This window comes from Lepisma saccharinum, chromosome 13 (assembly GCF_977018435.1).
Source record: "Lepisma saccharinum chromosome 13, izLepSacc3.1, whole genome shotgun sequence".
In the NCBI taxonomy this organism is placed as follows: Eukaryota; Metazoa; Arthropoda; class Insecta; order Zygentoma; family Lepismatidae; genus Lepisma; species Lepisma saccharinum.
In genome coordinates, this window is record NC_139241.1 from 61,829,110 (window position 1) to 61,841,018 (window position 11,909).

General features: G+C 38.2%; 2 protein-coding genes across 3 annotated transcripts in view; one reads left to right on the plus strand and one right to left on the minus strand.

Annotated features, from left to right (window-relative positions):
- LOC145997351 (uncharacterized) overlaps positions 1-2,242 on the minus strand; it is a 28,952-nt gene extending 26,710 nt beyond the window's left edge. The window contains exon 1 of one of the 2 annotated variants that reach the window (XM_083134309.1): positions 2,012-2,242. The gene's annotated coding sequence lies outside the window, so the exon portion shown is untranslated. Of the gene's footprint in view, positions 1-1,976 lie in introns of both variants that reach the window. The other variant, XM_083134310.1, reaches the window with a different exon arrangement.
- Positions 2,243-2,451: 209 nt separating this feature from the next.
- On the plus strand, positions 2,452-6,724 carry LOC145996986 (uncharacterized). The gene is made up of 2 exons (XM_083133585.1): positions 2,452-2,711; positions 6,155-6,724. Exons 1-2 carry the CDS (start codon positions 2,688-2,690, stop codon positions 6,629-6,631), a joined length of 501 nt encoding a protein of 166 aa, XP_082989711.1. The 5' UTR covers positions 2,452-2,687; the 3' UTR covers positions 6,632-6,724.
- Positions 6,725-11,909: the final 5,185 nt, after the last annotated feature.

Consider the following 11,909-nt stretch of genomic DNA (forward strand, 5'->3'; position numbering starts at 1 on the left):
TAAAGCTGTCTCGCATTGTGTTATGAACAAAATTTTAACTATGCTTGCCTAACCTAACCGGAAATGGTTTATGGGGCTATCCATAAATGGTTTTTTGGGGTTCGAACCTGGGAAAATCAGAAATCAGTAACACCAAAGTAGGTATTTTTCGATTAAGAAGGTTGGAAACAGTGCATACACATTGATGTTTCACCACGCTACTCAAGATGCGGCCGCCATCTTGTGGTATGCAAGTGAAGAAAGCAAGAACAATAATGACTGTTAATGTGATAAATTGAAGATATTTTCGGTAAGAGTCTAGTTTACGTCCTTTTCCTAAGGAATACATGTCATATATCGTTGGAAAGGTTATTTTATAAGGAATTCAACAAAGTAAATCCCAAGGCGAGGAAAAATTTCCTGGAGGAGAAAATCGAGAAAAACCGATGTTGTCCGGATATGCGTGATTGAACGTACTGAGGACATTTTTCGATGATGAAGCACATATTTAGGGGTGAAATGAGTGCTAATGGAACCTAACCTAACAGGCCTAACCTAACCTCATAGGCATACCTCGTTCCCGTGAATGGTTAGTGACAGAAAGTGTAAAAAGAAAAACTTACTTACCATACGGATGTCGGAGCACCGTCGGATTTGTAAACGGGTAAGAAGGAGTGTGCAAGAAAGACGTAAACGGGCAAGAAGGAGTGGTCAAGAAGGACGTAAACTAGACTCTAGCCATATTTTCTCCACAAGAGCAAAATCTCACCTTCAAGAACCTTTCGCAATGCATAATCGGTAAATACGAATGTTAAAAATGACGAAAGAAACGAGTGAAAAGTGTTTGTGAGAGATCGCACCAGTACCTGAATATCAATAATGCTAAATTGTAAATTTGCTTACATATATTTTTTGTGTGGAAATATGGTTCAAGTTTAAACAAGAAATTTCGTTATTAGCCTTTTCCCCTTTTGAACACCTGCAAAAGATATTTAATTATTGCATGTACAATCACCATATTTAATATTTCCAGACTTTTCCATGGCATTTTATGCAACAGATCTATTTCCTTAACTGTTTCAGTATTTTTAAGGGGTAATTAAAACCCTGAGTGACTTCACTGGATATTTCCCGATCTCTGTAATTTGATAAACACAATTCTGTACCTCCAATATTAAAAGTCTGTTATTAAAAAAATTAATTAAAATGTTGAAAAGCCATGAGTGAACAGATGTATCATAAGTACTGGCATACACAGGGGGGAGCTCTTGGGGTCAGCAACCCTTCCGAAATTTTAAGAAAAGCAAAATTTTCAAATAAAAGCATTAAAGATCTCAGGTGGGAAACACCAAAGTGGTAATTAAAAACCCCCTTAAAATGACCCCCAATTTCCAGTTTTGTTCTTGAACAACTTGTAAGATGAAGGTTAAAAATGGTAAATATGAAATATTCTATTGTGTATTCCGCCTCCTACCAGAATGCAGTTATGTAATATCCACCTTTACAATTCCAACCCCTCTGAAATAAAAATCTGCATATGCCAGTGATTACAGTGATCACCACTTGGTCAAATAATTGCTTAGCCTACCCTCTTGACACCTGAGATAGGTAATCTGACACTCGCCATTTGATAATATTGTCACATATGTAAAAGGTACTGCTTGCAGACGACTGTTATAGGTATTCTATAGAGCAACACGAAAAGTAATTATAAATTCCTTACACACGGTAATTTTCATTCAATTTGTATGGCACTGGACAAGTGAATTAGGTTTCTATGAAGGGGAGTATCTTTATCGTCTACCTGTAAGGTATTTAAATTATGCCGTGGCAATTTCGGTATACTACCTGAACAAATCTGAACGCGCCAATATAATATGCTATCAAAAATAATTTTCAAAAAATTAATATTGATACCCACGACAGGCAAATGTCAAATCAATTCTCAAGTACAAACTTTTTATTAATTTATATTCCGAAAAAGTTAACTTTATTACCCGTTCAGCTTTAAATAAGGTAGACAGCCACTTACGGAAAGCTATGGAAAGATTACACATCAGGCGAAAATCCATTCAGTTTATTCCGGCTTCAATTGTTCCAAAGTTTTCCGCAACACAAATCACTGTTGTTTCGCTTCAAACGCTTACCGCCATGCTTATACTTCCTCCCACCTTTTATTAAGATTATTTACCCCTCCTTTCTTGTGTATTCAACTCGTAAACTTTATGTTTTATGCTTTTTTACTTTGGCGCATTCCTTTTTTATGCACGAAGCACCACACTCGGAGTTACGTGGAGTGAGTGACGACATTTTATACAACAACCAATAAAATGAATCGATGCCAAACGTTCAAGTTTGATATTGCAGATTCATTTCTCTCTTTTTTTTTAATATAAAAACTTCTTTATAGAATAATAAATAAATAGAATTTAGCCAAAACAGTTAATTGTGGTACAGAGGAGGAAGGCGGAAGTAATTTTGGAATCAAACAGCAAATATACATGACTTTGTATTAGTGTTAAAAAATATGTTTCAGATATAGTATATGTACAAATTTACAGATATATTCGTAGTGGTACAGCGCCTTGAATAACATAGTGTGGAAAACGACCCAAAAAACTAGTTCCCGAGACGGATGACAACATAGATGGCAGTGCGATCAGTACGACCAAAGAGAATGGGAATACATAATCCCATTCTCTTTGAGTATGACTGCTAATTTTCTTACGAAAGTAATGCGGCTTAGTTTTTGGAATATATTGTGTAGTTTTGGGTAACAGTTTCATAGATCGGAGACACATTAAAATAGGATATTTTGTGTATCGCATGGTTCGTACTTACCAATTGTGTATTGCGGAACATAGTTCAAGGTGCCATTATGCTTTTTACATGAAAAGTAAATGCTTTTTCTACTAAAATAGCGCATTTTTCTAAGTGCTACCGAACGCACGTAAGGGTGCGATATCGCTTACTTTGCGAATGATATCGCTTCTTTTGGTTTCGAATATCATTGTTTTCAACCTTCTTCACCGAAAAATACCTACTATCATGTTCGTCACGTGTGCAAATTGTACATTATGCACGGCTAGCTGACGGATAGCCCCACGAACCATTTCCGATAAGTTTAGGTTAGGTTTGGTTAGGTTAGGCAAACATAGTTAAATATATATATATATATATATATATATATATATATATATTGGAAACACTGATATGATTTCCCGGTGAAATATATATCACGATGAAAGAAAATACCTCGACTAACGTTGGAAACCTTAGAGAAACTAATTTCCGTAAGTAGTTTCTTCTGTAAAGATGAAGAAATGTGTCTCCGATGTATGAAACTGTTACCGTAGATTTGTTTGTCTTGAAATGCGGTACGTGAATTGATGGAAACAGTTATATTTGTGGAGTGATTTGCAGTCACGAAACAGCATTAATTTGGAAAGAAAAGTAAAATAAAATTAAATAAATAGCATGCGTAACACAAGAAGAAACATACATCACAAAGTGATTCCGGACGTCAGGTGTTGGATTGTGTACTAGAGTTTTATTTTTCTATGTTATTAGAATATAAATAGTATCCTGAGAGATATTTCATAGCAAGGCGACGATCCACAAGTGTCGCTTGGAAGCGAGCAATCCGCAGCCTTTCGAACCGTAGGGTCACAAGCTTTGACTGCACCGTTTCCTCAAAGAGATTTTACACCAAAGCGACATGCGACAAACTATACGAGGATTTCACAACAAAGCAACATGGGTTCTTCGGTCCAAGGCAACTTACATACCGAAGCGACACATGTTACTTGGAGACAAGCCAATCAAGAGCAACATTTCACATCGTAGCAGCATGATGGGAAGCACAGGCCATCGTTTGGTTGGTGAAATCCTCAAGCGATAAGTGTTGCGTGCCACTTGTCGCTTTGGTGTGCAATCTCCCTAAAGCAAGACACTCATGGCATCGCGCATGTGCAAACAACAAACCATGGCAACATGTTGCAAGCTATTGAGGAAATGGCCCAGTTTGAACGACGCACAAGCGACAAAGCGACACATGTTGCCTAGATCTGTTGTTGTAATGTTCGGTTAATCATGTCGCCTATCTGTTGTTTGCACAATTAGCAGCGAACGCTTGCTAAAGCCCCCTGCACATGGGGACAGTAGTGGCGGCCAGTAGTACTAGCCAGTAATGGCCGCTACTAATTATCCCTCTACTGTTCCCGTGTGCAGGGGTACTTCCGCTTCAACATCCAGTAGGCTACTGGCGGCCACCAAACTCAAACATGTTTGAGTTTAGTGGACGTCAGAGGGCCAGTAACAGGGTCACGTGACCTAGTGGCAGCCATTATTGGACATGTCTTTAAAGATACTGGCTGCAGGTGGAGTGCTAGACTGTTGAGGGAAGAACTACTTTTGTGATTACTTTCGTACTTACTTTACGTATTTACTTTTGTTGCGAAATTTCACACCAGAAATGTGTTCAAAATCTGAAGAAGCGAAGACAAAACCAACTGTTAGTGTAAAATGGAGTGCAGACAATATCGGTACATTTTTAGAAACTTACATAAACTATGAACTACTATGGAACGTTCGTCATTCTGATTATGCCAACAAGGCAAAGAGGGAGAGTTCAATGATAAAGTTAAAGGGTGAATTAATAGGACTAGGGGTCGCAGTTCCCGACTTGAGTTTTTTGAGAGCCTGTAAGAAGGCTATAAAGGCCACGTACAGAGGTGAACTCCTGAAAGTGAGTGAATCAAAAACAAGTGGATTGGGCACTGACGACGTCTACATACCGAAACTACCATGGTTCACTGCAGCCGACAGTTTCTTGAGAGATGTACTCATCACGATGAAGTCAACATCGAATTTGCTAAGTTTGATTTTTTAATCCTTACGTAAGAGTATGTTAGGTCAAAACTGTGTGCCAAGGTAAATAGGTATTCAATTAATTGTCACCTGTCTAGAGGTTAGGTCATATAATTTCTTAGTTGCCAAAATAGAAACAGAATCAACAAACATATTTGTAACAACTATTTTTAAAAAAAAAACAATCAGCTGAATATGTAATTTAATAAGATACTAGACTATATCAAAAGTCTAAGGACCCATTGTGTTTTAAAACATTTTGCAATCTTGTTAGTGTTATCAACTATTAACATTTTAAACTAATTTTGTGATTTACTGACCAATAACACTAGTAAGATATTAAGAACATTTGATTTTTACAGAGTTCGTCAATAACAAAGTAGTGCCTAAGTACATTTGCTGTGCCACTGATTACATGCCAATAGCCTTCATCTGCCAAGACACTCGTCCTTCTCCGCTGAAGTACTCAGCCAGTTTCTTCCTTGTTTCCGAAGCTCTTTTCGAATATGTGTTTGTCGAGCGAGCTCCTCTCAATGACGGTAGTTCTGTCCCATTGGAACGCCACTGGCCGGAATGAAAAACTCCTGTGTCAGTGTCTTCATGGTCAACCCATCCTCTTTCAAAGTACGTTGCTGGTGACGTTGTTCGCAACCAGTTGTGGAGAATACATGTACATTGTACAATCAGATCTACAGTTTATAAATCAACTTCGATTTCTTTTCCAAAGATTCTAAATCTTGCTGCCATTATACCAAATGCGTTTTCCACCACTCTGCGTGCACGTGATAAACGATAGTTGAATATACGTTCCAATAGTGTCAAATTTCTTTTCGAAAAGGGCTTCATTAAGTTCGGTGACAAAGGGAACGTGTCATCCCCCAAAATAAAGTAGTCATTAGGAAAATTTAGCTTACTATTGTCTATAGCTGATTTAAGCGAGGACAACCGGAATACACTTGCGTCATTGGCTCTTCCATTGGTTCCCACATCTATGTATATAAATTTATAATTAGCATCTACCAATGCCAAAAGTATAACGCTGTAACCTCCTTTGTATTTGTAAAACTCAGAGCAACTCCCAGGCGGACGTTAGGCCACATGCTTTCCGTCAATAGCACCACAACATAAAGGAAAATGCCATTTTGTTTCAAAATTTTGTTGTATTTCCACCCATTCCTCCGATGTTTGTGGAACCTAAAAAAGAAATATTAGTTACAAACTAAGATTTGCAAGTGGGTACAAACACATTTACACAAACATAGAGAATTGCGAGTTCGGTAAATTATTGGTTGTCTTTTAATTTCAGGTTACACCAGCTACCAGCGCTAGAGATGATGGGATGGATGAAGAAATTGGTCAATCTGAAAATCAAACTGTTGCCAGTGAACAGAATGTCGACAAATCGATTGAAGAGGACTCATCACAACCCCCAGTTGTGCCTACTTTTCACACACCTAATACCAAAAAATGGCATGTAAGCAACTTATTTAAAGTTGAGGGTGTGATTGCAAAATTACAAAAAATAACTGAGAGTCACCCGTCAATTTCAAACAAAGTCCAGCCTGACGAGGTTGACGTATTTGGAAAATATGTTGCAGCTCAGTTGAGGGACCTTCCCATAAGGAACCGACTTACTTGCCAAGACAAAATTCAATCTATGCTAACAAAAGAGAGATTGCAATTATTGGAATCCCCACGACCTTCACCTTCTCCGATGTTATCTGGAGCCTCATCCTACGTCGGTAATTCTGATGACGACGATAGTATTCAAACAATTTTATAGCTGAAGGAGATTTTGTTTACAGACATTTACATTGAAATGACATTACCTGACAAACAAATTTTGTTTTGTGTACTTTACAAATCATTATAATTAACATTACATTTAATAATAAATTGTACTAACGAAAATTGATATTTTTTTTGAATCACCTCTTTTATGGTTAGCATAGTTGTTGGGAGTGACAACCCCTAAAAGATATGCACATTTCTGCACTTATTTACTTTCAACTCACCAGTCTTACTAAGAATTTGCTACTCTTTTTACAAATGTTTATTAAATGATACAAAAGACAGACCCAGTCTTGATTTTTCTACTACCCTATACTATAAATTAACAAGTTAGCAAGCAATAATTGTGAGATCTTACCTTCATATATTCTTGTAATGCTGTCGTTATTGCTGTAAGCACTTCTGGCATAAAACTAGAAATGGTGTTGGCTGGTATTTGAAACATGATTGCTAGAGTTTGGTAACTGTCACCAGTAGCTAAAAATTGTAAGGCAACCTCTAGTTTTGGATGGGCAGGAACTGCGTTTCTCATTAGCGTATCTGTTTTTGATATTTTATGTTCAATTAAATTACACAGTTCGTTAAATTGCCCCACACTCATTCTCATAATTCTCTTGTATTCCAGAGGATCCTCCTCGGCAAGTTACGCAGTATTGTAGCCGAAGCTCCCAGCTTTAACCCAGCACGCCCTCTTTTTGGTTACTATTTCTTGAAGCTCTTCACTTAAACAATGTACATTATCACTTACAGCCTCATCAACAGCTTCCTCGAACTCATCATCAATCTCCTCCATGTTCTCGCACATCCTCTGACTGTTGCACTCACCACGTCCACACAAAAAAAAAAACTGGCTACTGGCTGACACCTCTAGCTGCCAGTACTGTCCCTGTGTGCAGGGGGCTTAATAAGACTGAAGGCACCATGTCGCTTGTCACTTAAGTTGGGAACTCCCCCTGTAGCATGTCACTTTGGTCTGAGCACCCTTCCTTTAAGGAGCTTTCCGACCGAAGTAACAAGTAGCATGCAAATACGCCATATGGACGTGTCGTTTGCTGTTTGGACCCTCATGTGCAATGAATGCTATTTTACAGTCTGGAAGTGGTTGTCACTAGTGTGACAGTGTGAACATCCTGTATCGCTTGTCCCATTGGTTTGAAAGTTTCCTTACACTCATGTCGATGGCACTAAGAATGTTTTGTGGGGTTCCCCTTGTTGTTTCATGCAATCATCATTATCATCATCGCCGCGATTAGTTTAAAGTGGAAGAAAAGAGACAGTAAATATCAAAAATACAAATGCTTCAGTTTGTATATCTGTAAAAGAAATGATGATGATAATAATAATGAACCTAATTCATACACAAAAATTTAGTTGCCAAGAGCATTCCACGTGTATTTTTTCTCCTGTATTATTAACGAAAGTATGACGATAACAGGACGTGGTCGACTGTCTAGAATGTTTGTTAATATCTTCGTGACCACTGTACCAAATATCATAGCAATTATCACATTGATAGAAATGCTTCATGTAAAAGAATCAGACGTTGCAGCGAAAACTCCATTTACTTCCATTATAAGCAGACGAATGCCATGCACGTGTACAGACACCAGCGCCTCTAGCGGTATCATATTCGAGTGGAACCAGCCAGAGATGCCAGAACAGTGCCGTTTTCCAACACTACGTTATTCAAGGTGTTGTAGGAGTGGTGTCACGGCGTGCCCACGGAAGGATAACCGACAGGATGAGAACATCTTCATTGGCGAATTGTCCATCACCATTTTCATTCATTCTGTTTTGAAAATAGCGATGACTAATTACCTTCTTTATTTTTGCTGTTGGCTGTACTTTTACGAAATTCAAATCAACTCCCCAAGAAACACGCTGCCCACAATCCACTATATGTAAAAAATATATTTTGACTATATTATTGTTACCACACACTATAATAATTGTTCCCCATCTGCTAAGCTTGCCGAGAAGACAGGGGGAGGGGGCCATAAAAAGGGCAGGGGGTTGGTTGCAATCACATTCAATACACACCTAAAAACATTTAAAAAATGCACATATAGACTACAAGAGTGTGTATTTATTATTTATTTTCTGTTTCAGTGTGTCCAGCTGCATATGTTCAAGATATCTCAAAAGTACTGGCGGTTTACTCCACCGCTCCCTAGAAGGGATTTTGTGTTAATGGATTAAAGTTGCTTGTTTTCGGCTTAAATATGTTTAAACATGTTAAAAAAATATTTTTCTTCAAAATAACCCCTTATATCCATTACATGTAGGTATGCATTGTGCGCATGCTTATCGTGATCATATGAGAATCTTACCTTTTCCGAAGTCCTACAGAAATTATGAAAAGTGCATCAGTGGTTAAATGCAAATTTTCTTGCTGTAAGAAGGCTTCTCGTACGCTTTCCTTAACACAATTAAATCTGTTCGTCCGATTTCTTCCCAGAGTATACTGCATGATAACGTCAAATTGAATATCAATACATTGAAAAATGTTAAAGAAATACCTTTCATGTCATAACTTCACAAAGAAAAAGTAACTACTAAATTTCAAACATGCAAAACCAGAATGTAATATTTCCTTCCTTTCTCACACCTTTTTCTGAGGAAGAAACTCTACCTTAATGTTTTTCCTGTACAAAAACAAGAGGATAAGACACATTTTTAATCTTGGCTTTATTGTTCTGTATTTTCTTTGTCCCCGTTTCATCTTCTTTTTCTAAATTACACTGTAAAATAATAATAATAATAAAAACCGAAGGAAAAAGTTCAGATTCCTATTCAAATTTTGCGCTCATTTCAAATCTGCATTTTGATTTTTTGTCTGATAGTTTGAGTAATTGTGATTTTATTTTTTCTAATATTCTTGCAATTTTAAGATGAATATTGAATGAACTCATGGAATAATTTAATCATGCTGTCTTTATATCTAGTAGGCTATGTTTAACATTTGTAAACGTGACATGTGACACAATGTTCACAAACAGAATTGTTACATAATACTTATTTTATAAAAATACAATAAAATTATTGCATATAACATTATATCCATGTTCTTTTTTCTTTGTCTGTTAGATATGCTTCAAATTGGATTTTGATGATGTTCTCCAATTTGAGGTCCCACAAAATGCCTCCTTTCTTCCAGTTGTGTCCATAGCCTTTACAGATTATTTAATAAGGCCTAGCTTGGTGTGAAAAGGAACATCACATGCTGTACATTTTTTCACCCACTTGCCAATTTCGTTGAAGCCAATTCTTTTTTGTGTTAATGTTTTTTTTTCTGTCGCAACTATACTGCATGGTACGATGAGCATGCAGAGGAGCTCTCCCATCTTTCCTGGAGAGCAAAGTCTCCAGACCTCAATCCTACTTCGAATCTGTGGGACCACTTGGAACAACAAGTCAAGCAGAGACATAGACATCCGTGGAACCTCGCCAAACTTCGTGACCAGTTGATGACCGAGTGACTTGCACTTGATGTGGCCCACATCCACAGACTTGTAGAGTCCATGCCACTGCAAATTGCTGCTGTCATTCGCTCCAAGGGAGGGCCAATCAACTATTAGGTATGATTTTCTTCTGAGGTGTAATGTTTTGTCCGGTGTGCTTATTAACTCTTCACAGAATATGTTAAAGTCTTGGCTACATTTCTATCAGAATTTCTCTGTTCTCAAGGAACATTTCATTATTGCATCCACAGCTTCTGGCACCATCAATATTGGAGCCCTCATGACATTCTTCATTTTCTATGCTGAAATGACAAGTCTAAACTTGACAACTCAGAATTAGTGACTTACAAAGGGCTTTGGTCATTGTTTGTGACATGTCTGCATGAATTTCTTCACAGCAAAATTTGCCTGTGGTGCTGCTATAGTCAGTTCACACTTGAGAAATAATAGCTATTGTGAAGGTTACTTTTTGAACATAATATTGGGTTGGCAACTAAGTTCCCGCCGTTTTTTAAGGAAGGTGTTAAAAGGTTAGTTTTCAATAAACAGATACAAGTAGTAAATCAATAATGTATTCTCCTGTGTTGTTTACAACGTTTTGCCAACGTTCAACAAGGTTTTCAATACCTCGTCGGTAGAAATCACGTGGTTTAGACTCGAAAAAGTCATCCAACCAAGCTCTCAATTCTGCATCAGTATTGAACGAAACTCCCCGTATAGCATTTGAAAGAGATCGAAAGAGTTGAAAATCCGTTGGTGCCAAATCGGGAGAGTATGGTGGGTGTCGCAGCACTTCCCAACCATGAGCTTGAATGGCGTCCTTGGTCATATTGGCGATATGAGGGCGGGCGTTGTCGTGCAGCAAAAGAACACCATGCTGCCGATTCGGTCTTTTCTCTTGAATAGCCGTGTTGAGTCGTTCCATTTGTTGCACATAGAGTTCCGCGTTGATCGTTTGGTTCCTTTCAAGCAATTCGAAATGGAGAATCCCTTCCCAGTCCCACCATACGCACAACATCGTTTTACGCGGATGAAGTTCCTGTTTCGCGCGTGGGGTCGCTTGTTTCCCGGGGCTCAGCCATTCCTTACGCCGCTTCATATTCATGTAAAGGCACCATTTTTCATCGCCAGTAACGATTCGGTGAAGAAATCGTTCCTTGTGTCCATGGGTTGCACGGTGCCGAGCAAGCAAACCAGCGGAGATTGTGGCTCGTTGATTTTTGTTGGTGACACTTAAAGTGTGAGGCACCCATGCTCCACACTTCTGAACCTTTCCCATCGAGTGAAGATGCTTCTCTACAGTAGTGTGGGAGCAACCCATTGTCTCTGCCAGTTCCCTTGTTGTTTGACGCGGATTTTCATGCAACAGGTGGTTCAATCGCTCTTCATCGAACTCAACTGGACGGCCAGAACGAGATGCGTCTTTGAGGTCAAAATTTCCTTTTTTGAACTTCGCATACCAATCACGGGCGGTTCTTTCAGCTATAGCACCCACTCCATACACAGCACAAATGTTGCGAGCAGCTTCTGCGGCCTTAGAACCTTGATTAAAGGCAAAAAGGAGGAGGTGTCGAAAATGCTCATTCTTCTCAACTTGACATTCCATTTTAATGATCTGTAAAGTAACAAAAAAATGTGTCTTAGTAACAAAGAAACATAAATTTAGGTAGAACAATATATTCTCTTTCGCATGATGTACACCTTCGTGCCAAACGTATTTAATGTCATAGAGATTTTTCCAATTAAAAAAAACGGCGGGAACTTAGTTGCCAACCCAATACAATACAAAGACAAAGGTTACAAATGGTA

Bases quoted from the DNA above. Each gene is read 5' to 3' on its own strand.
- LOC145996986 (XM_083133585.1), top strand. From the start codon at position 2,688: ATGACTGCTAATTTTCTTACGAAA. The intron at 2,712-6,154 runs GTAATGCGGCTT...TTTTAATTTCAG, and splicing joins CTGCTAATTTTCTTACGAAA to GTTACACCAGCTACCAGCGC.